Raw genomic sequence first — 26,060 nt, forward strand, 5'->3', positions numbered from 1 at the left:
ACTTCTTGAGTAAGATTTTTCTTCCTGCTGTTTCCGAAAATGAAAACAATATTTTAAATGCCCACTTTACCAAAGAAGAAATCTGCCAAGCAATTCAGAATATGCCCTTTAATAAAGATCCTGGCCCAAATGGGTTCCCAAATGAATTTTATAAGCAGTTCTGGGAAGACATAAACCCAATTTTAATTCCTGCCATTAACAATCTTTTAGATTTAAACTCAATGGCTGACTCTTGGTCTTCTGCTGTTATTAGCCTTATCCTGAAAAAAAAAATAGAAACCCTCTGGACTGCTCCTCATTTCGCCCGATTAGTTTTCTAAACGTAGATTATAAAATTGTTACTAAAGCAATGGCTCAACGTCTTGAATCCATTCTTCCATCTATTGTCTCGCCGGATCAAACTGGGCTTGTAAAATGAAGATGCGGCTCTGATAACATTCGCAGATTGTTAAATATCTTAGAATATGTACACGAGCAAAGAACCTACTTAAATTGTTTTGAAACTTTTATATTGTCAGCCTATGGCGGCAGTCAATACAAACCAGTTAATTTCCAATAGATTTCCTGTCCATCGACCACCAAGGCTGTCCACTCTAACCCCTCTTATTTTCCTTGGTCATTAAACCTTTGGCAGCGGCAGTGAGGGCCAGTACAAATTTACATGGCATCAGGATTGGATCAGAGGAGCATCATATCTCACTCTATGCTGACGATGTTTTACTGTATGTTAAGGCAATTCTTTCTATTATTGAAGAATATAGCACAATTTCAGGATATAAAATTAATTTAAATAAATCCCAGGCACTGTACTTGAATGCTCCTTCGGAAGATACCTTTGATTCTCCATTCCGCTTAACTCCCTCCCTCTATATTTTGGAATAAGTGTTACACCCAACTTATGTGATTTACTCAAAGCTAACTACACTCCATTGATTTCTAAAATACACAAGATCAGTCTAACTGGTCAGATCTTCCCTTATCATTTATTGGCAGGATTAATGTAATTAGGATGAATATTCTCCCTAGGTTAAATATTTAGTTTCAAAGTCTGCCCTGTTCCCCTGTTATATTTTTGGTTTGCCTAGATAAAAAATATGTTAACCTAGTTTCTTAATAGAATGGATTCTCAGTGATCGAGTATAGAATCTATGAGAAGCTCCCCAAATTTGTTATGTTCTTTACCATTTATTAATAGTTTACATAAACTTGACTCTGATTTCAACATCTTTATAGTATCAAACACTCTCTTGGCATGGAAAGATGTGGTAAATTATTTGAATATTCCTTATACTCTTTCTATAAAATCTCCTATTTTGTGTAAAGCTGATCTACCCCCTGCTATTCAAAACATTGGTTTTCGATCATGGAGACTACAGGGGATTTTGGAATTAGATCAGATATTTGACAACAAGAATCTGAAATCATTTTTGTTATTAAAATAGGAATTTCATTTACCAAATAACGACTTTATAAATTTTTTTTGACATTTTCTAGAATGCCCAATTCTATAAGCCCTACGTTTATGGCACCTTTTGCCAAAGGGAGTTCCTGAAAAATTCAGGCCCTGGCCTTTTATTGTGATCCTAGTCACAAAGGGTTACCACCCCAGAAAGTCCTACGTTTATGCCACATTTTGCCAAAGGGAGTTCCCGGAGAATCCAGATGTTTCTGAAAACCCCGGGCCCTGGCCTTTTATCCTAGCCAAAAAGGCTTACCACCCCAACCAACAGTTTTATGCTTTATTCAACCAAAATCTGTCATATATTTTTATTCTATACTTCAAACTTTTCCAGCATCCAACACAAACTTTTTGTTAATAGCCAATAGCAGAATCTTTGTATAAACAGGTGTCTGCCAACCTTGTTTTAGAGCTGGATCTTTTGTTAGATGAGAAGTTATCTGAAGTTTCAGTTCTGGGTCAATGCCCAGCAGCCTCCTTGGGACATATCCCGGACCAGCTCCCAAATTGTTGGACTTTTCCTAGTCCTACCAGGTTAAAACGTGAGTCAGAGGCTTTAAATAAATTTTATCAATTTAATTAATTAAATGGATAAATCTTTACAGAGCTCCGGGTGTCAGAGCTCCGGGTGTCAGCTGGACACACACCCCCACACCCTTAAACCCCCATATTTATCGTTGTCTCTCTTCAGCCCCGCCTGGGGGCCCTTCAGTAAGAAAGATCCTCCATCCAGGACAGTTCAATCATCAGGGCCCGGTTTTTCAAAAGGTTTAATCTGGATAAAATTGATCCGGATTTAGTAATCCTGTTTTTGCGATCCGTGATCACGTAATCCAGCTTACTTTTTGAGCCAGTTTTTCAAAGCAACATTGGATTGGATCAATCTGATCCGTATAGGAACTTTTCAGGATCACTAAATCTGGATTACCAGTGCTCAATCACAATGTAGATGGATAGATAGGCCTATGTAAAGATCAACAAGTAGAATAGCCAGTGTGGGGTAAATATAACTTTATTTTTATTAGAAATTAAAACACACATTTAAAAAAAAAAAACAATAAAAACCCCACCTCATCCTCTTCCAGCAGTCCGTTTATCTGAGACCTACAACACAAACACTCTACATTGAGGTATTTATAATAAGTTACAAATATAGATGTAAATTTAAAAAAAAATTGTTAAAAGTCAAAAACTCCACAATAATTTCAGACTTCCTCATCTGATATGGAGAGAGTAGCTTGTCTGAGCAAAGCCGAGGTGAATCTCAGATCTGACCTTGGTTTGCTGCAGTTTGGTCAGAGTCAGTTGTTCCTCGGCCAGATGAAGCTGTGCTTCTGCCCTTTCAGTCTCTTTTTGCAATTGTTGAAGGTGATTTAAAAAAATCAGTGATTGCCATTCTTTGCATTTTCTTGGTTATTCTGTAATCATTGCATGCATCATTAATAAATATTCTAAAAACAAAAATATTTTCCATTGTGATGAATATATATATATATATATATATATATATATATATATATATATATATATATATATATATATATATATATATATATATATATCAATTAGTGACTGAATAAAATGTATTGTTTCTGGTCAATTTTGCCAGCTGTTTGCTGTAGGCCTATACTGAAAGCCTAAATATGTTAAAGCCAACAATCACTATAGCCTGACAGATGAACAAATAAAATTAAAACCTTATAAATAAATAGTATATCTCGTAAGATACTGCATGATCCAAAAATAGTATTATTTAATACATTTTTTAAGTTTTCATTACATTTAGGGCATAAAATCCACACTAAATCCACCCTTCTGATGGGATCAGTTTAATCCAGGTTTTTTGGATCAAAGTGATCCAAATCCTACAAAAAAGGTCTGAAAAACCCAAAGTAAAGGTTTGATCCGAATCAAAACCAAGATTAGATTACGTGATCTAATCCGATTAGGTAATCCGTTTTTTCTTTTGAAAAACCCATTTTCAAGATTTGATCCAATCCCTTATCCAAAATCCTAGTGGATTACTTTTGAAAATCCAGGCCCAGTTGTTAGGCAGAACAGCAAACCTGCACAGAAAAAGTTACACAAACACATAACAGAGCCTGCAAGAGTGAGAGCCTTCCCCCCCACACACATATATACACACACACACACACACACACACACACACACACACACACACACACACACACACACACACACACACACACATACAGCTAAAGTCAGAATTATTAGCCCCTTTGACTTTTTTTTCTTTTTAACATATTTTCCAAATGATGATCAAGAAAATTTTTACAGTATGTCTGATAATATTTTCTTATTTGTTTTATTTCGGCTAGAGCAAAATCAGTTAATAACTTTTTGAAAGTCACTTTAAAATCAATATTATTAGCCCCTTTAAGCTATTTGTTTTGGATAGTCTACCGAACAAACCATCATTATACAATAACTTGCCCAGTTAACCTAACCTGCCTAGTTAACTTAATTACCCTAGTTAAGCCTTTAAATATCACTTTGTGTCAAAGTGTCTTAAAAAATATTTAGTTAAACATTATTAACTATTATCATGGCAAAGATAAAACAAATTAGTTATTAGAGATGAGTTATTAACACTATTATGTTCAGAAATGTGCTGAAAAAAATCGATCTTCACACATCACAAAGGCCTCTTCACCCTTCACTGTGTATTACTCCATCCACATACAGCCAGCAACAAGCGGAGACGCTACAGTTTGACAAATATTACTGTTGTTAGACAAAAAACATTACTTTTGAGGCTTTTTTAGTCATGAATATAGTTGTTTAGATTGCAACTATGCCGTTTATTTGTAAAAATAGTGCCTATTTAAAAATATTTACAATATTTTAATTGTATATTAAAATATTGTAAATATTTTAATATACAATTTCTGAGAGACAGCTCGTCGGCGGCAAAAGTCGGTTGACGTTGTCTATCCACAAGATGGCGCCAGGACCGCATGTTAAGCCCTTGCTTGGTTTGTTTTTCTGAGTGCGGATAAGAAGCTGAAAAACGGAAGCGCCGCAGTTTTTAAGGTGGACCGGATAAAGTCAATAAGAAGCTGCGAACAAGAAGCTGGATTCACCCTCGTTCCTCTTTATCGCAAACACAATCCTTTATTAATCCAGGGTCGCCACTACAACGGAATGAACCGCCGACTTATCCAGCACGTTTTACGCAGCGGATGCCTTTCCAGCCGCAACCCATCTCTGGGAAACAATACACTCATACACTATGGATAATCTAGCCAACCCAATTCACCTGTACTGCATGTCTTTGGACGGTGGGGGAAATCAGAGCACCCGGAGGAAACCCATGCGAACGCAGGGACAACATGCAAAATCCACTCAAAAATGCCAACTGACCCAGTCGAGGCTCGAACCAGCGACCTTGCTGCGAGGCAATAGCACTACTGCGCAACCGCATAGCCAAAATTTCACCAAAAAAATGTATACATTTCTGAAATTTTTTAAATATAATTTAATTACCATAAAATTAAACATTACTGTATGATTAAAATAATAAATAAACTAGCCATGACAAGTAAGTCCACAACACGTGAAACAAAGCTTTATTTAAACTTGTTCTAACAATCATGTGTGACAAAACTGCATGTTCTGCTGCATCTCCACACAGCTGGGCCAGTTCATATGATGAGCAGGTCTTCACCTGTGTTTGCCATCATCATCAGCACTATCATCCTCTGCTGCAGTCAGACTAAAACAGGTTTGAGACATAAGGCTGTCAATGCCTTAGAAACTGATTTTGAAGATGAAGAGAACACAGCAATGTCTGTCAGGGTCTCGTCAACAGCACTACAGCATCTCCAACATCCTATCCAGCACACTGCTGCGCTTCTTCATCCTTAATGCACACAGCACCAGTCTGAGGAGTGAGGACATTTCAGATCATACAAAACACATATTAAAGATATATAACAGGCATATATAATAGGTCATTTAGTGTTCAAAAATACAAAAATAAAAATAATATCCTGTTTCCATTTTATCAACTATAGCTACAAATGAACAGATAAAACAAATAAATTATGGTTTTATTTAGATTTATTAATATTCCATGTAATGTTAGCTAAGTAAACAGTGTAGATAACAGTAAATTCTACTTAGCCTATAGTGTAAACCTAGTAGGCTATAAGTGTAAACTCAAGTGTTATTTTAAATCTAGGGACCAAAAACTGATATTTCTGTAGAATGATTCAACTATGACAGGTTACATGATTATAAAATTCATTTTTAGGAGACAGTAGAACCTTAATTAAACACACCCGTATCAGGTAATCAATCACTTATTAGATATACTGATAAATACACCAGCAGGTGTGTTGAAGCAAGTTGGAGAAAATCAGCAGGACACCAGCTCTCCAGGTTTGGACACCCCTGCAGTGGACCATTCTGTGTAGAAAATGAGTATTTAAAAGAAGAATTGCTAACATTTGTAGTACATTAAGCAGTATTTTAAATGATAAATACATGCAAACAAATAAGGGCAATCGTAAAAATGTTTTATGATAGGCTAAGTGGTTTGATAGTATGAAAACACTGAGAAACAGCGTCCATTCTTTACGCACTCCGTGACAATAGGTGGCGGTATGAAGCTTGATTCACAACCAGCTAATAAAATGAAAGAAGAAGATGACGCCTCTTTGCGCCGACTGACGTTGTGCGCGTGCACGAGATCGAGTGCTTTAGTTAAGTAGACTGACGTTAGTTATAATAATTCATTAATCAGGCAGTTTAGAAAGTCGCACTTTACCACTCCAACATGAGATTCACTATTAGCGCAGCTAAACCTGAGGACTGCAAAGATATAGAACGTATGATTATGGTGAGCAAACGACACGCGTAAAAAACAACAACATATTGTTAGGGCAGAATAAATTTATAGTATTTGTAAATGTTTTATTGTAGGAATTGGCTGTTTATGAAAATATGCCCGACCAAGTAAAGATATCTCATAAAGGTAAATGTAAATTAGCTTAATTATATGAAGTTTAAAAGCAGCAAAATAGATTACTGTTCACTAAGTTACTGTAATGTCAAAGTTTGCTATAACAGTACTGGCTTGCTTTTTTCTTCTATTATTTAGAGTTGGAGAGAGATGGATTTGGACCAAATCCTTTTTACCATTGTCTTGTAGCTGAGGTACCTGAGGAGCACAAGTCTAAAGATGGTATGACCCTTAAAAAAACAAAATTAATAGCGTCATAAACCCTTACCTTGCACTATATGATTTTTTTATAGTGTTCCTACATCTCTGGATATTTCAGATACTTTGTACTGGCCGAAACATTTTTTGTCAATGTGTCAATCAAATGGAACTGATCCAAGTTTGTTATTGTTTCGTTTATTTAAAAAAAAAAAACATCTTTGCAGGGGCAGTTCTATTTTTTATTTATTTTAATATGATGTGGTACAGGGTATAGATACATATATAGGTTGTTTCCAATCACATGGTTCTGGTCACATGAGAAATTTAAACAGTGGCGCCCCCAGAAAGTTTTCCAGAAGAGGTCACACCAAATCTTGGGGTGGCACACAAAAAATATTGAATTCAGTGAATTGCTATATTTTTGTTTTTGGTAAATGAAATAATGTGATTTCAATTCATTCATCATAAAATATTGCAATTTATTCCTTGAAATAATTCAGCAAGTACATGTGCAAACCAAATAAAAATCAGCATTTAGTTTAAAAACACTTTTCAGGTCAGTTATTTTTCACATATGTTTATTGTACAGAATATAGTACATACAATTTCTAAAATTAGTGAAAAATAATGAATTTATCTATAAAACAAATGAACAAACTGAACAAAAGGCATGTGTATACATAATGTATACATATATATATATATATATATATATATATATATATATATATATATATATATATATATATATATATATATATAAAATGTACAACCTCGAGAACCCAAAGTTGTGCATAAACTCTACAAACTAAACTAAATATATAAACTAAACTAAAATATATTTGCATGTCATTGAGGCGGTAGATACTGCATAAGCAGGAAAAAATACTTTAGTAAATACTTGTGTCTTCTGTCAAAAGAAGGTGGTCTTTTTTTACAGAAGGAATTTGTATTTTTCACACACATGTAATAGACAAAAAGTTCCTGTTTAGATATGTTTTACCGGCACAAACAGTACACCTACTTAGTTTACGTATATGTAGACTGTTATGTTTTTATGCACAGCAAACTATAGAATTATCTATGTGTTAATTAAAATATCTTTATTGCATATAAAACTGTTGCCATCTCAGCGTGTTTGAAATTGGTTGTTATTCGCAAAACTGCTACCATGTTGAAATGTTATTTATTCAATGTTTGTACTATTCTACATGCCACTCTTTTAGAACCACTCCTGCTTCCTTCTAGGCCAATAGAAGCGTACAGTGTTAGATGATTTGGGCCCTGTCATACACCTGCCGCAATAAGGCGCAAGACATGTTTGCCGCGACGTGTTGCTATTTTTAGGCCAGTGCAGCAGTAATTTCCCCTCTTTTCGCCACTTTTAAATGGCAAATCCATTTGCGCCAATTTGTGGACTCATATGTGTGTTCTGAGAAACCAAAAAAGACAATAGACCAATAGACCAGCTGAAAAAGTCCAGCAACAGAGTGCGTTAGTTGTGTGCCTTAAATGCTTACACATTGCTTAATACAATGCAAATATCTTTACAAACAATAAATAATTAAATGAATAACGTATTGCAAATATTATTTTCTGCAAAAATATAAAAACCATTGCCCCAATTTTCTATTTAAAGGGAAGATTTTTTCAGCACAATTCTACAAATAATAGTTTTAATAACTAATTTCTAATAACTGATTTATCTTGTCTTGATAATTTATTTATGATTTTTCTTGTCTTGCCATGATGACAGTACATAATATTTTACTAATATAATTACTATATTTTTTAAGACACTTTTATACATATTAAAGTGACATTTAAAGACTTAACTGGGTTAATTAGGTTTACTAGGCAAGTTAGGGTAATTATGCAAGTTATTGTATAGCAATAGTTTGTTCTGTTGACTATCGAAATTGTTTAAAGGGGCTAATAATTTTTACCTTAAAATGGCTGGTAAAAAATGTAATACTGCTTTTATTCCAGTCAAAATAAAACAAATAAAACTTTTTCCAGAAGAAAAAATATTATCAGACATACTGTAAAAATTGCTTTGCTCTGTAAACATCATTAGAAAAAAAAAATCAAAGGGGGCTAATAATTCTGACTTCAACTGTATCTAAGTTTTTTGACCACACTTCATTATTATTGTTCATTTATTCGTTTGCTGTAAATTAGAACTGAAATTAAAAATAGATTTGAAACAAATCTATGTGCTTAACAAAAAAAAATAATTTATAGGCTAATTGATGTCTTCAGCAGACTGCATAAAACACCATTTCCTTAATCCACGAAAAGGGAGACAGAAAGTACAGAGGCTGAATGGAGGAGGCTTATTCTTTATCCTTGTGCTGCAGATGATCTGTTTACCGATACTGATACTGTTTTTTTCACTAGTGAAGTGTTCAGTTTTTTCACGCAAAAAGTATGCCATGTAAGCAGCAAATGTGCCATGGTGCGACGCATCTGACTCTTAAAGGGAATGGGAGATGAGACTCTTATTGGTTTACGCTCAAAACACACCCATAACTCATTAAGAGAATAAGCACAACCCTGTTAGACCATGCGCTGCAGCCCAAACAAGTTTTTCCATCCTTAAAATAGCAAAAGTAGATTCAGACACACCCTTAATGCTTTTGCCCCTAGATCAGGGATGGGCAAACTTGATCCTCGAGGGCCGGTGTCCCTGCAGAGTTTTGTTTCAACACTAGTCAAACACACCTGAACAAACTAATCATTGTCTTCAAGATCACTCGAACTCTATTGACCTTATTCTCTGCCGACGAGTGGGCGCAACCATTTGAATCTTTTTGGCTTGAGATTTCCGGTCTCATTCACTTCCATTCATTTTAGACATTAAAAACTGCTCATTACGCTGCTTGATGTTGCAATTTGATATTTTCTTGTTATATTATTCTACTTGGTCAGTATAGTCATGCAAACATTTGTTTGTAGAGCAAGTAGTTTGACCGTTTTCTGTCGTTTATTATTCCTAGTCATTTCTCCCATAGGCGACTGAATCGGAAGTTCTAAGACAATTACGAAAACAGGCGCACTTCCGCATTTTAGAATAAGGTCAATAGAGAGGTCTGTTTGAATAGGGTTGGAGCTAAACTGTGCAGGAGATTGCCCACCCTTGCCCTAGATCAGTGGTCACCAAACTTGTTCCTGGAGGGCCGGTGTCCAGCAGATTTTAGCTCCAACCCTAATCAAACACACCTGAACAAGCTAATCAAGGTCTTACTAGGTATACTTGAAACATCCAGGCAGGTGTATTGAGGCAAGTTGGAGCAAAACCCTGCAGGGACAACGGCCCTCCAGGACCGAGATTGGTGACCCCTGCCCTAGATGATTAAATAGAGCCCTATGTTGTTAAACTGCTGTGACGACTGCTATGTTGTTAAATTTTATTTTCAGCAGAACTCTTCCATCTGCTGCACTAGTCATGTCATTCTCTATTCAGCAATCAAATCCCTGATTAACTAGTTGTTCCCAGCTTTTGTTGTGATTTGTTTTTTTATTGTTACTAGTAAAAAAAACTAATTATAAAGTTCTGTAAATCAAGTCTTAAGAGTCAAAATGGAGCTATGATAATTTGTGAATTAAAATACAATTATTTAATAAGAATCATTTGTTAACAATAAATTATTGACAAAAGTGTGAATTTTGGACTGTAAGCAAAAGATCTCCAAGGTGTTTCATTGTTCCTGTTATCTGTGTTTTTAGTTTAAAAAGACATAATTCTGCTATTTTAACTGGTAACAAGAATTAAAAATAATAAAAAAGGTAACTCAAATGGTTAAATAAATGCTGTATACTAGGTCTTGTGCACTTACAATACATTAGTGGTCATATCTGTCATGAAAATATGTTTGACATCCCTAATGCTTACAGCAGTTGTCTTTTCGTAGGAAACACCACGGTTGGCTATGTTATCTTTTTCTATACGTATAGCACCTGGAAAGGCAGGACTGTCTATATGGAAGATCTGTATGTGATGCCTGAGTTTAGAGGTGTGTAAATCTTACCAATAATCAAGAATTAAAAAAAAAAAAAAAAGTTTAATAAATCAATCATCTCTGCTTGCTTTGCAGGTAATGGGATTGGAAAGGCTTTACTAGGAGCTGTTGCTAAAGTAGGTTAAAAATTATGTCTATATATATGTAGTTGACAATTTTTTTATATGTGAAACACCACTTTGAAAAAAAGTTATATTTATGTAATTTGAAATCTGTGTTTGAGAAAATATAAGGGGTCACTAGCTTATTTCACTGTTTAAAACAAAAACAAAAAAAGTCTTATGGTGTGACAGCAATAACTGAAAATTGTTATAAATCTGTATAAACATTGCATAAAGAATTAACAACATCAGCAATAATACACAGTACAATAATAGCAATAGTAATACACTCTAAACTAATTTATTGTAATAAATCAATTGCATAATACATTTTTTTATTTAATGCACATTTTTAATATGTGATAGCACAGTTTGAGTTCACTTGGACAATCCTAAGTTTATCTTAAAAACTACTAAAGACTGAATTTGAACATAATAACTACAATGTCAGTGTGCAAAAAAAGCACTTCAAGAACACGACATAAGTGTACTTAAAATATATTTCAATGCACTTTTTGGGTAGTAGCAATTTCTGTGTTGTTTTATTTGTACTTAAGTGTCACATAGTGTAAATGTAATTCAATTTATACTTTCAAATTCATTTAAATTATACTTTTAAGAAATACACTTATAACATATTTTTGAACCAGTAGATTGCTATATACTAAAAACAGGGTTCATACCATCATGGAAAACCTGGAAAAGTCATGGTATTTTTACTTGGCATTTTCCTGGCCCAGAAAAGTTGTGGAAAGTCATGGAAAACAGTTATCTGTATACTTGAGTATAGGTTATTTACCTTTTTTCTTTCCTTGGCCAATCACATACTCTCACATTATTGGTGTGGTGTTAGCATTATCTAAATTAATTTTACATAGATATAAATATTAATTTACGTCACGGTGGTGCAGTGGGTAGCACAATTGCCTCACAGCAAAAAGGTTGCTGGTTTGAGCCTCAGCAGGGTCAGTTGGCATTTCTGTGTGGAGTTTGCTTGTTCTCCCCGTGTTGGCATGGGTTTCCTCCAGGTGCTCTGGTTTCCCCCACAGTCCAAACACATGTGCTGTAGGTGAATTGGATAAACTAAAATTGTCCATAGTGTATGTGTGTGAATGGGTGTTTCCCAGTGATGGGTTGCAGCTAGAAGGGCATTCGCTGCGTAAAACATGCTGAATAAGTTGGCGGTTCATTCTGCTGTGACGACCCCAAATTAACAAATAGACTAATTCGAAAAGAGAATTAATGAATACATATCAATTCAAATTAAATAGATTGTTGTGTGTTTTACAATATGCTGTAATAAATTTTAACGTATGGTTTTTTTTACCACGCATATATAGACATTGCATTGCATGTATATTAAAAGATCTATCTATATATAAAAAAGATCACTATCTCTATTCGACCCAACACATGATCTTAATTCAGCTTTTCTACGATTCAGCCAATTATATTTTCAAGGTCAGGAGAGAAGCTTAAAGGTGGCTGCACAGGTCCTCACAGGAACATGAACACCTTCAAATTACGTTAAAACTGTCACATACTGTATTTATAAGGTATAATTCACCCAGAAATGTAATTTCTGTCTCATGTAATGATTTATTTGCGGTCACAAAATCCCACGTGAGCTGACCACGAGCTACCAAGAACGCGCGCCCATGCATGTAGCACGCCAATGACGGCTACTTTAGTGAACAGAACCTGCATATGCTGTAAATAGCAAGTTTTTCTTTCTGTGTAGCCGTCTGTGTGATGTCCTAGTGTCTTAACTGTGTTCTGCTCAGCTCACTGACCATCAGCGATTGATGGTCGGCAGTATACTCCATCCTTCAGCTGAGTTGATGCCTGCATCTGCCCGGTCTATCTGCCATCAGCCTAAAGCCTGGTTTATTCTCGACGCGTCTGCTTGTTCGCTTTGCAGAGGTTCGCTTTGGGTTCGCCCGGCATGATTTTGGCTGGCGGTGCGTCGGGCATTTTTTGAGACTCAAGCGCACAGTGCGCGTGCCGCCGCAACTGATTTGAGTGGAATATGATACACTTTGAAGAGATTTTGTCTGAAACAATACGACTGTACACACATCTAATGACCCGTGATCAGAGAGATAACCTAGTGATTAATAATTCTTGGCTAGAAATAGCATGGGAAAGGAGAAAGTTTTTGTTAAAAGGTTTGGAAAAACCTGAAGAATAAATTTATTAAAACCAAAAGAGGCCATGCCAAAAGTGGAGACCAGGTACACAATCACAGAATATGTTTTTCCACCATTTATAGGTTTTACACTTATGTATTTTGTTTAATTTTGAATTTAAAAATTTAGTTACAAAACTAATGAAGTCACAGAAGTATTTCTTTGATAACTGGGAAGGAATATTTAAACCTATCGGTTTACAATATACTGATGCCCTATCTCCGGGCTTTATTGGTGATGATGATCTGTAATGTTTTACCATCATTGCCTTTTTAGCATAAGAAGAGGACAGAAACTAGCCAGACAATAATGTGTGAATTGTTGTCCACTATTTTTTAGTAACTGTGCTTTTTTTTGCGATAATAAAACATATTTGTAGAGTATTTCATGTTCTGTTGTCATTAATTACAAATACAGAATATGTTTTCCACCAGTAACACTGATTTATGTGTGGAGGGGGCTAAATCTGAAAAAGATTTAAAAAAAAATATATATATATATATATTTTTTTTTTCTTCTATTCGTGCCATAATTAAAATATATTTGTAAAGCAACTCATGTTATCTTGTGATTAATATTATAATAAACTTGAAATGGTAAAACTGGCCGAGATATGAACAAAAGCAAGTGATTTGCAAGAAAAAAAAATCTTGAATTGTTATAAAAATACTTATAATCATTAAAATAATGTATAAAAATAATACAAATAATACTTCTCTGTTTATCCGTCTGACTTTACGGTGGGTTTCTTTTGACCGCCCCCTGTCGTTTTAAAGAATATCACAACGGCGAACGCGAAAAGCCTCGACCATTTCGCGAGGTGCGCACGCAGTCAGCGGAAGTGTGTGATGTGGCGCCAGGGGCGAGTATTTTCCAGATTAATTGTCTGTATGGGCTGTTCTCCTTTTTTTGTCTCACCATTTTCATTATGGTGCTTTCCTTGTACACAAATAAGCCTTTTCTCTGTGAGTCAGTCCGTTTAATTAGTTTTCTAATTTTTGTTTATAAAACAGAAAATGATCAAATGTTTCAACTGTGCTAAATTTAAAACCTTCTCACAAACATATATATATTTTTTTTTTTTTCAAATATTTGTTGGCGAATTTGCCCAGAAATTCACAGAAGCCCTGAAAAAAAAAGCAATCTTGGTGGTGAGGGGAAAAAAAAGAAAACTAATAACGTTATAGCCATAAAAGTTAAAACACTGTAGGTGTTTATTATCTAAGTTTTTGCAAGACATGCTGTTCTATAATTAATTAATTTAGCATAGTTTGGTAACGTTTAAACTGTCTATATTGCATCTCCATTTATCACATTTGATTTATATGTTAATATTTTTGTGGGTGGTAAGACTGTTTGAAAACATCCCGTTTCTGCATGTATTCGCCTCCAAAATTGATTACATCTATCCAGCGCTGCATCATGCCTGACTCCAACTTTTAAGGGTAGGCCAAGCCGCATTCCAGTCACCGAAGTGTTACATTAAATTACTTGTAATTTTCCAATTAAAATAAGTCATTTAATAACTAAAGATTGGCTAGAATGCATTTAAACATTAGGCTTTAAAAAGCATTAACAGATGAACCAAGACGTTATCTAGGCAGATAAATGTTTTTTATTCGAAGTGTCAGTGCAAAAAAAAAAAAACAAGAAAATACAATAAAACTAAAATATGGAAAAATTGCCATTTGGTACAGCACTTTGCCCACAATTATGATTATTAAGTTGAAATTGGTTAAAATGCACGTGTGTTGTTTCAACAACAACAACAACAATAATAATATAGTAGTACTAGGATTGTAATGATTATGTTAATAATCATAGTAGTAAGAATCATGATATTAATAATAATATTAATAGAAATAATAATAATATTAGTTATAATAATAGTAATATTAATAAGAATATTAATAATAATAATAGTAATAACAATAACAGTAATAATAATATTGATAATAGTAATAATATTAAGAATATTAACATTTATTAGCCCATAAGAAACTCCTAGTTGGCTTTCACCCGCTGCGCCTATTTTAATATATTTTTTTACTAGGCCTATTGTGTTAATGTCGCTTGGTCCACTCTCCTTGATTTGAGGACTAGTGCCTACACTGTAAGAAAAAAAATCATAAAAAAAAGGTCAAATGACTGGCAGCTACGGCTGCCAAACAAAAACCATTAAATTACGGTAAAATGTCTTTGTTCAAATAAAGTGCAAAAAATAATAAATCTACAGATATTTTCATTAAAATTTTTACAGAAAAATACTGTTATTTTACAGACTTTTCCTTGATTATTGCGAACAAATCTGTTCAATAAAGTTACACACTAAGAGTTTTACAAAGAAACAGTGTTATTATACAGACTTTTCTTAGATTATCATGATCAAACACCATCTATAAAGTGATTGCACTAAAAGTTCAAGAGAAAACAATGTTATTTAAAAGAATTTTCCCTAAATCATTAAGATTAAACACCTTTAATAAAATGCCAAGACATGCTCATGATCGTAATTTAACAGTTTTATTTTGGATTAAATTTTTTTGGAAAAAACAACAAACGAGATACAACTGATTAAAATTCTCACAACTTTAAAATTACAGTTGTTACATTTTATTAAATAGTGTTTATGTAAAACATGTAGAGGTTTAAGTTCTTAAAGAAAATGGAACTGTAACGTTAAGGGGACGTTGACAAATGAGTGCAGATCCAAATGCAGGTTTATTACACAGAGATGGTCAGGCAAACAACAGTCAACACAGGGGCAAACAGATGTAACATTCTGCAGGAAATCCACTGTCATGGTCAAATAACAGGCAAATGGTCAGTCCCGGCAGCAAACAACATAAACAATTAACAAACAAAGCAAGGTAAAAGTAGAGAAACGCGTCATAATGTTCACAGTAAAAGTATACAAGACTAAGAAATTGGTTTATGCTGCTTTCAAAGTGCATATAATCAGTTCATAATGATCCTCCTACTGTGTGTGCAATCAGCGGAATCCTGAACAGCTCACTTAGTGTGTAACTTTATTGAACGGATTTGATTGTAATAACCTAGAAAAAGTCTGTAAAATAACAGTGTTTTTCTGTAAAAATTTTAATGAAAATATCTGTAGATTTATTATTTTTTGCACTTTATTTCAACAAAGAAATTTTACCATAATTTTATGGTTTTTGTTTGGCAGCCGTTGCTGCCAGTCATTTGACCCTTTTTTTTTACGATTTTTAAAAAAAAAATTTTAGAGCAAGTAATTACAATTTATTACTTTAATTTTACGTAATTTTAAATGTACTACATAAAAAACAGGAAAAAACACGGAGTAAATAATACGGCAATTTTATTGTATAAAACGGACAAATTGCTGTAATTTGTCATTACTGTACATAAAATAACAGTCAAGCTGTTCATTTACAGATATTGTTTGTAAATTTTACGTATTTTTGAATATAATTTAAAATAACAAAAAATACTGTATAATAAATACTGTAATTTCCCTGTATGAAAAACAAAAATGTCAGTAATTTGTCTTTAATGATAAAGTACCTAAAATGAAAGTCAAACTGTGAATTCAGAGAGATTGTTTGTCATTTTACTAAGTTCTACATATAATTTTAAATGACAAAAAAATTACTTTAAAAACATTAGGGATATTTTCTGTAAAATTAGGTTTTTTTTTACAGTGTACTGCCGAATTAATTAAACAAAGGTTACGAAAACTATCTTTAAATGGTTGCAAATTCCGTCTCCTAAACATAATTCGGTAATTTAGCATTGACATTATATCCTACTTAACAACAATAATAATAACAATAATAATAAATAACAATAATAATTTTATCATTATAATAATAATAATAATTATTACTATTATTATTATTAGTAGTAGTAGTAGTAGTATTGTTATTGTTAAGTAGGATATTTTTCATTCCTTAATAAATACCCTGTAAATTGCAACTATTACTGATTTATATAATTATGAGATTACATGTTAGCTAAGTGGTTTAATGTTTTGTTATAGAATATGCAATATTCTTAATAATTTCTGTAGAGGGAACATTTGCCCATATGTGCCGTTTACATATTTCAACTAATATGGAAAATGAATGCATGTTTTTACCAAAACTAATATTGGATTTTTTAATGCGTGTGTGTGTAAAACAGCATTTGCACAAAACCTTATGGGGTTTTTCTCTAAAGAATTTACTAGTTTAGAGCATCATTATGGATTCTTTACTTAACATGGTTTAAACGATGGATTGCGACAAAGCAACCACGGTTTTGAGAAACACATCATTTTTTTCCCAAACGACTCATCCTGTATTTTAGCCGCGAGTCGTCGAACGCACTGGTGATCTCGGCAATGCCGAGAAACCATCTGACCTAACGAAGCCTTTCTTTCCAGAATTGATTTCAAAGTATTTGGAGACAGGAAAAGAGACATTATTCGATTAAATGAATAACGAAGTGATGAAGCGATTTTACAGATATCAAAGGAAATATCTATATTAATAGTAACCTGATCAAAAGCTTGACAACAAAGATCCTAACAGTGACTTATATATTCATGCCATGCATCCTTTTGAAGTTGAAATAAGTGAAACCTATCTGTTAGTCTTTTAATAAAAAAAATTATATGAATTAATAATTGTTCCTCTCAGAAGTGCTGTAGATAAAAATATGCAATGTTCTTTTTTTAGACTGCTGTTTGCACATAAAACAATTTATATGATTTGTATATATGCTCAGTAGTTTTATGTTTTAAAGTAGAATATGGAATATTCTTGATAATATTTGTAAAGGAAACATTGCCCCTACATTCACATACATCTCAACTAATATGGAAAAATAACACAAGTTTTTACCAAAACTAATATTGGATTTTTTTGGAGTGTAAAACGTTATAATTTTATTAAAAAATAATGGTTGTTTTTATTTGCAGTGGCATTTACTATATGCTTATTTTTAATTTGTTTTAATTAAAAAAAGTTTAGATTTGTCCACCTGTCGGGTTTTAGAGATGTATGCATTTTCCAATGTTTAAATGCATTCTAGCCAACCTTTAGTTATTAAATTTCTTATTTTAATTGGAAAATAATAAGTAAATAATGTAACACTTGACTGGTGACTGGAATGTGGCTTGGCCTATCCTTAAAAGTTGGAGTCGGGCATGATGCAGCGCTGGACAGACGTGATTAAATTTTAGGGGCGATTATGTGTAGAAACGGGATGTTCTCTAACAGTCTTACCACCCACAAAAATACTAACATATAAAACAAATGTGATAAATGAAGATGTAATATAGACAGTTAAAACGTTAAAACTATGCTAAATAAATAAATTATAGAACAGCATGTCTTACAAAAACTTGGATAATAAATGCCTACAGTCCTTCAACTTTTACGGCTATTTATGGGTAACATTTAGTGTCAAAAGATTATCCTGCAACAACAAGTGAACACATCAGTGCATATGAAAGAATATGCCTGGTAAATTCCCATAATAACGCTTTATAATTTCGGAACTTTAAAGATTTTACTTAAAGCATGCACATTGACCTGTTCGTCTTATTCTGCCATCTTGTGGCCCATATCGAAATGAACATAGTTAGGCTATGTCGAAATAACAACTTAATGAAGTTGTTATTTTTACATAATTATGTCGTTATAACAAGATATTATCTCATAATATCGTTATGAGATAATAAAGATCTCGTTATAATGACATAATATCTCGTTTTAATGACATAATATCTTGTTATAACTAAGTTTTCTCTTTTTTTTCTCACCACCAAAATAGCATTTTTTTTTTTTTTACTTACACCTTGAGGTTGAGGTCTTCCGTTTGAATTATACATGCCCCTCTCTACATTGTAAAAAAATAATACCCCATATCTATTCTGTAAATTTGAGGTAACAGATTACAAGCAATATTATTAATTAAATTCAACATATATGGATTGAGTAAGAATTAATTAAATTAGCTTATTTAAAATAAATCATTTAAAATGAGTAACCACAAACAGTACTTAAAGGTGCAGTAGGTGATTGTCTTTAGAAATATCTTTTGTTGTGCTGGTTGAAAGTCTCTTCACAGTCCAATAGTAATTATTACAGTAAATGATCTAAATGTGTTTATGTATTTTTATATTCTGGGTAAGGCATAAAACTAAAAATGTTTATCCAATTAAATATTGTCAGGCCGACATCTCCCATAATTCCGATGAGTATGTTCATCTGTTTGTCAACAAATGCAGATTTGGGCTTTTGCGCATCTTTGTTTACGTATACCCACCATTCCCGTTCATGACACGTGCACATGAGAGAGTTAGGTCCCATGTGGGACCTGTTTGTATGCGTGTGTTTTTGTGTGATTTTTGCAGAGCCTGCATGCATGATTGCAGATTGGTGGGTGGGTCATCCCACCTGAGACTCATCGTGGGGTGTTTATAAGGAGTCCGGCATTCTGTCTAGGAGAGCTCGATTAGCCGGACGTCTCTGCTTGGCGCTTTTGATTTAGTTTTGTGTTTGGATCATGAGCTCAGTACACGTCCATACACATGCTTTTCACTACTGACTTTCACCTATACTGACTTGGATTGCTTTAAATACTTTTTGTTAATTATACATTTTGTTAATAAATCATTTCTCTTTTCAATTTACCTGGTCCGTATTGTCTCTCTAATGTTGCAATTTTGAGCCGGTTGTAACATATGGGGGCTCGTCTTATTGAGAGGCATGTGGACTGGTAATTGTTAAGGAGAATCAGGTGCATGTTTTGGCAGAGCAGAGCGTTCGTTTGGCTTCGGACAGGTAAGTTCGGCTCATAATATGTTTTGGAGATCCCCGGATAGGTTATTGTTTTTTTTATTTTTTGGTGTTTTCCTGGGTTAAGTGCACGGCTGTGGTTGCATTTCTGAGCCGACAGTTCAGCTGTGCACCAGCGGTATTAGCTGCTTAAAGAGGCTTGACTCTTGGGAAAACACAGAAGAGTTAGGTAAGTTTAGTTAGTGGGAAATGTGGGTTAGTTAGGGGGATATTTGATTATGAGCCGATTGCTTATGTCCGAAGTTTAGATGTAAGTCGTAAGTATTAGTACTGCATTTGGGCAAGTTTATTCTTTGGGATGATTTCGTTGGAAGAATTTGTTAGGTCTCCATCAGAGGAGAAGTTAAATTTGTGTTCGAAGCTACAGCTGTGGGACATTGTTGATAACTATAAATTCACGGGAATTGATAAGCGGTTGCGAAAAAATGAATTGAGAGCTTTGATTAAGAGCGCATTAGTTGATTGTGGCGTGTTAATTCCGGTATCTGAGATTGCTGATGAGGGAATGGGTAAGTTTGATTTTTCGGAGAGTAATTTGTCGTTTGAACAGCGAAAAGAATTATTAGAGTTGAGACAGGCTCATGAAAAAGAAATGTACAAGCAGGCAACGGAGCGCGAGCGAGAACTAAAAGAAAAAGAGGTTGAATTGGCGAGATTAAAGGCAGAGGAGTTGGTAAAACAGCGTGAAATCGAATATGAGAAACTTAAACATGATCAAAAATTAGAATTAGATCGACAAGCTAGAGATTATCAGTTACAAATGGAACGATTAAAAATCATGGCTGATGGGAGACCCTTAGCAGACGGCGTCGGGGAACGAAATCGAGCAGGTGACTTGTTAAGCAATTTAAAGTTGCTACCAAAATTTAACGAAAAAGATCCTGAAGTTTTCTTTTCTTTATTCGAAAGTGTAGCTGATGAACGAGGTTGGCCAAGCGCTGACCGTACAATTATGTTGCAGTCAGTACTTGTGGGAAGAGCTCAAGAGGCTTATACTGCGCTTTCAGTGGAAGATCGTAGAAATTATGAAAAGGTAAAATCTGCAGTTCTTAAAGCGTTTGAATTAGTTCCTGAGGCGTATCGCATACGTTTTCTTACTTGGAGAAAAAATGACAGACAAACTCATGTTGAAGTCCTTCGTGAATTGGCTACACATTTTGATCGCTGGTGTTCCACCTCTAATGTGCGCACTTTTGAGGGGTTGCGGGAATTGATCCTTACTGAACAGCTCAAGAATATTATTCCAGAAAACATTGCCACTTATATTAATGAGAATAAGCCAGCAACTGCGAGTGAGGCTGCCGTGTTAGCCGATGATTTTGTGGTAACGCATAAAAGATGGGTGAGTGATTATCGAATGAATAGGGGTAGGAATTATCCTATTGATGAACCGAGATCAAATATTCGAAAACCTGAGTTTAAAGCAGAGAAAATGTTACACATACCATCAAGACCCATTCCTGATTCTGTGTGCAGGTATTGTTTTGAGGAGGGGCATTGGAAAAAAGAATGCCCTGTCCTAAAAAATAAGCATATGCGTAAAGGTTCAAAGTCGCAAAATAGCTCATCTGTTTTACTTGCTGATTCTGTTTACCCTGAACTTCGTTTTGAAGGGGATTCATTTTTTGTTGAATCATGTAAAAGGCCTGAGTTAAATCCGAGTTATATTCCGTTTGTTACAGAGGGATTCGTTTCATTGCCGGGAGGGAGTGAAAATGTACCCGTTAAGATCTTGCGTGACACGGGAGCTTCTGAATCTTTTATTTTAAATTCTGTTTTGCCTTTTTCCACAGAGTCTGGGTTGGGGAAGAATGTGCTGGTGCAAGGCATCACTCTTACTTGTACGGCTGTTCCTTTACACAGAGTGGTACTGCGTTCGGAGCTTGTGAATGGTGAGGTCACTATGGGTGTGCGTCCATCACTTCCAGTGGGTGGAGTAGACGTGATCTTGGGTAACAACCTAGCGGGAGAGCGCGTGTGGCCAGACGCATCTCCTTTACCCATTGTCATTACGCCGCCTGTACCTGATGATTTCGTTGCGGGGGATTCCCATATTTTCCCATCATGTGCCGTGACTCGTTCTAAATTAAAATTAGATGAATCTGTGCAGGGCGACTTTAATGCAACTCCTCTGAAAAAGTGTAATGTGCCTGGTCTGTCTCTTCTTCCTACCTTTTCTAGTGCAGAGCTTATAGCTGCGCAGCAGGAGGATGTTACGTTGTCTCCACTGTTCGATGCTATTTTGTCCCCTGAAGAGGCGCACAGTGCAGCAGCTGGGTATTTCGTACAAGACGGGATGTTACTGCGTAAATGGATGTCTTCTAGTGAGATTTGTGGAGGTGAGCTAGTAGTACAGATTGTGGTGCCCACAAAAATGCGCACGGCGGTTCTAGAAGTGGCGCATGGTCCCGTTGGAGGTCATCTAGGTGTTAAAAAGACTTATAATCGAATACTGCGACATTTTTATTGGCCTTTGTTAAAGAGGGATGTCTCTATATTCATTAAAACGTGCCATGTATGTCAAATGACAGGAAAGCCCAATCAGTCACTTAAACCTGCTCCGTTGTGTCCCATACCAGTGATGGGGCAGCCTTTTGAGCATTTATTAATTGACTGTGTGGGACCTTTACCACCTTCAAGATCGGGAAGCAAGTTTTTATTGACGGTTATGTGTCAAAATACCCGGTACCCTGCTGCGTTTCCGTTACGAAAGATTACTACGAAAGCTGTAGTTAAAGCTCTCTCCCAGTTCATTGCCATTTTTGGTATACCGCGAATCATTCAAAGTGATCAAGGAACAAATTTTTCCTCTAAAATGTTTGCTGAGATCTTAAAACAACTGCGAGTGCGTCATCAGCAGTCGAGTGCGTACCATCCCCAAAGTCAGGGCGCGCTGGAGCGTTTCCATCAGTCATTAAAGAGTTTGCTGCGTGCGTATTGCACTGAATTGAATCGCGACTGGGAGGAGGGATTACCGTGGCTTCTTTTGGCAGCTAGAGAAGTAATCCAGTCTAGTTTAGGCTTCAGCCCAAATGATTTGGTATTTGCACATAAAATTCGGGGCCCGTTAGCATTGTTAAAAGATTGTTTAAAGGGGGAGGAGCCGCCGAGAAGTCTTTTGGACTACGTTAATGGGTTTAGGAGGAGATTGGTCCTTGCGGGTCAGACAGCGCGAGAGAATTTAGAGAAGAAACAGGAAAAAATGAAGCAGTTATTTGATCGTAATTCTGAAGTCCGTGAGTTTTCTCCTGGGGATCAGGTGCTTGCGCTGTTGCCTTTGCCTGCTTCACCTTTTCGAGCCAAATTTTCAGGCCCTTATATAGTTACTCGCCGCATATCAGAGTTAAATTATTTTATTTCAACCCCAGATCGAAAGAAAAGTGAGCAGTTGTGCCATGTAAATTTGTTGAAACCATATTATTCCCGTGATCAGACTGATTGTAAAACATCTGCTGTGTTAACGGTTTCTCAGACAGATGAAATTGTACCGGAGATGGAGGAAGATGAGGCTCCAACTGATTGTGTGCTGCAACCGAGGTTATCCAATACAGAGACGCTTCTTAATTTAGAGAATTTAATGCGCCATCTAACTATTTCTCAGAAGGGAGAATTAATAAAGCTGATACACGAATTTCCAGAGTTGTTTGGCGATGTTCCATCTCGCACCCATTTGATCGAACATGATGTGGATGTTGGTGATGCAACCCCTGTTCGTCAGCGTTTTTACCGAGCGCCACGGGTAAAGCAACAGGCGTTAGAGGCTGAAGTTCAGTATTTGCTTGATAATAACTTGGCAAAACCATCTTGTTCTAGTTGGGCTTCACCTTGTTTATTGGTAAAAAAATCTGATAATTCATACCGATTTTGTACAGATTATCGAAAGATAAATAAGATCACTAAACCTGATGCTTTTCCACTTCCCAGAGTCGAAGATTGCGTGGATCAAGTAGGGGCTGCTAAATTCGTAAGTAAATTCGACCTGTTAAAGGGTTACTATCAAATTCCGTTAACACCTCGAGCGCAAGATCACTGCGTTTGTGACTTCTTCCGGATTATATTCCTATTCTGTAATGAGCTTCGGATTGCGAAACGCTCCGGCAACGTTTCAAAGATTAATGAATCGGGTTGTGTCAGGACTTTCGGGTTGTGCCGTCTATTTAGACGACGTGGTTGTTTGTAGCGATACATGGGAACAACATCTGGAGCGTGTTCGTGCTTTATTTTTGCGGTTATTGGAGGCGAAACTCACAGTAAATTTGGCAAAGTGCGAGTTTGCCAAGGCTACTGTGTTCTATTTGGGAAGGGAAGTCGGACATGGTTACGTGCGTCCTTTGAAAGAGAAGGTGCGGGCAATTGAGGGGTTCCCCATCCCATCTACAAAAAAGGATTTAATGCGTTTTTTGGGAATGGCGGGCTATTATCGAGGGTTTTGCCCAAATTTTTCTTCTGTAGTAGCCCCATTAACAAATATATTAAAAGCGTCTGTTCCATTCGTTTGGTCCTCTGGTTGCCAGCAAGCATTTAACAATGTTAAACTTCTGCTTTCCTCAAATCCAGTTCTTGTTGCACCGCAGTTTGACAAGCCGTTTATGATTCAGGTGGATGCGAGTCAGATTGGGGCAGGTGCAGTTCTTTTGCAAACTGGGTTGGATGGTGTGGACCACCCAGTTTGTTATTTCTCAAGGAAATTTAACTCCTATCAGGTAAACTACTCTGTTATTGAGAAAGAGACACTTGCTTTAATATGGGCACTCCAATATTTTGAAGTTTATGTGGGAGGTGGTTCTCAAGTTGTTGTTTTCTCAGATCATAATCCGTTAATTTTTCTACATACACTGAAAAGTCCCAGTCAGAGATTGATGCGGTGGGTTTTGTTTTTACAACCCTACAATTTGCTAATTAAACACATAAGGGGTACGGACAATGTGTTTGCTGACTGTTTGTCTCGAGCTCATCCTGAGTGATGTGACTGAGTGGGTAAGTTTCTTGTTTGGTGGTGGTCTTGTTGTGTCTCTTCTTTTTCTTAAATGCTTTCAGGATCCGGTTTGCTGGAGGAGAGGAGATGGGGCAGGAGTATACCAAACTGTAGCTTTACTTTACCGTTTCATCCTAAGAAAATTTAAGCAGTACTAATGTTTAAAGTTTAGAGAGAACAAAATAGGAAAAAATAGTATAAAAATTGAAGAGAAATTATTGGTATTTGGCATTTATATATTTTTTCTTTTTTTTAGGGGGGGAGATGTTAGGTCCCATGTGGGACCTGTTTGTATGCGTGTGTTTTTGTGTGATTTTTGCAGAGCCTGCATGCATGATTGCAGATTGGTGGGTGGGTCATCCCACCTGAGACTCATCGTGGGGTGTTTATAAGGAGTCCGGCATTCTGTCTAGGAGAGCTCGATTAGCCGGACGTCTCTGCTTGGCGCTTTTGATTTAGTTTTGTGTTTGGATCATGAGCTCAGTACACGTCCATACACATGCTTTTCACTACTGACTTTCACCTATACTGACTTGGATTGCTTTAAATACTTTTTGTTAATTATACATTTTGTTAATAAATCATTTCTCTTTTCAATTTACCTGGTCCGTATTGTCTCTCTAATGTTGCAACTTTGAGCCGGTTGTAACAGCTGAATTGAAACTTTTTAAACTTATGAATCAATATTGGAGTTACTTCTGCACGCTGGAGAAAGGACGACACCATGGCTGAAGTATTTTTGTTAGACAGGTAATGCTCTGTTTTAAAACTATTTTAGCTTCACGCAGAGCTGATGCAGATGTTGTTGCTACAAATAGGTGATATGCACAGATGTGTAGTTCAGCCACTGAAATCTGCCGGTGAAAGATTGATAATGTAGATTTTTATTTAGTTTAACAACAACACCTTAGTAAATAGTGCTATTCCGCCTAGCCTGCTTTACTGAGCTGTAGTTGCTTTTATTTCCACATTGGGTCATTTCTGAACAATGACAGGCTGTGATGCGCTTCCGATATTGTTTACCATGCTACTCTGAATATTCGATCTGAAATAGCATGTAAGTGTGGCTTAGTAATAAGTAAAATTCCTGCACGCTGCCAGGCCAACCATAACATAACTGACGAATGACATAAACTTGTCTGCTGTCGCGTTGTGGTGGGTGCATTCACAATTTCAGGAGGTGTGGCTTTGAAACACAGTCCCTCCCCTGCCGTCCAAAGCTAATACTTACCGATTAGCATTTTGGCTGATCCCATACTGCCCCTTTAAATAAAATTAGCAAATTTTGAACAAAAATAT

The 26,060-nt window shown here is 35.5% G+C and overlaps 1 protein-coding gene and 1 long non-coding RNA gene across 9 annotated transcripts in view; both read left to right on the forward strand.

Moving 5' to 3' along the window:
- The first annotated feature begins 6,119 nt into the window (after nucleotides 1-6,119).
- The window catches only part of sat2b (spermidine/spermine N1-acetyltransferase family member 2b), a 40,471-nt gene continuing 20,530 nt past the window's right edge, over nucleotides 6,120-26,060 (forward strand). For 3 of the 8 annotated variants that reach the window (XR_015490113.1, XM_087251661.1, XM_087251662.1), the window contains exons 1-5: nucleotides 6,149-6,323; nucleotides 6,407-6,458; nucleotides 6,585-6,668; nucleotides 10,562-10,663; nucleotides 10,745-10,785. Coding sequence is in view for 6 of the 8 variants with exons in the window: in XM_087251661.1 (XP_087107787.1) it covers nucleotides 6,261-6,323; nucleotides 6,407-6,458; nucleotides 6,585-6,668; nucleotides 10,562-10,663; nucleotides 10,745-10,785 (342 nt within the window). In the remaining 2 variants the exon portion in view is untranslated. Of the gene's footprint in view, nucleotides 6,324-6,406; nucleotides 6,459-6,584; nucleotides 6,669-10,561; nucleotides 10,664-10,744; nucleotides 10,786-19,341; nucleotides 19,617-26,060 lie in introns of those variants that run through there. The other 5 variants (XR_015490114.1, XM_087251664.1, XM_087251663.1 and 2 more) reach the window with 4 other exon arrangements.
- Nucleotides 20,605-25,358, forward strand: LOC148679711 (uncharacterized). The gene is made up of 3 exons (XR_015944615.1): nucleotides 20,605-22,947; nucleotides 23,110-23,732; nucleotides 25,018-25,358. It is a non-coding gene; the product is annotated as an uncharacterized LOC148679711 (long non-coding RNA).

The sequence above is a fragment of the Danio rerio genome, chromosome 5, assembly GCF_052040795.2.
Source record: "Danio rerio strain M-AB ecotype USA chromosome 5, GRCz13ab, whole genome shotgun sequence".
In the NCBI taxonomy this organism is placed as follows: Eukaryota; Metazoa; Chordata; class Actinopteri; order Cypriniformes; family Danionidae; genus Danio; species Danio rerio.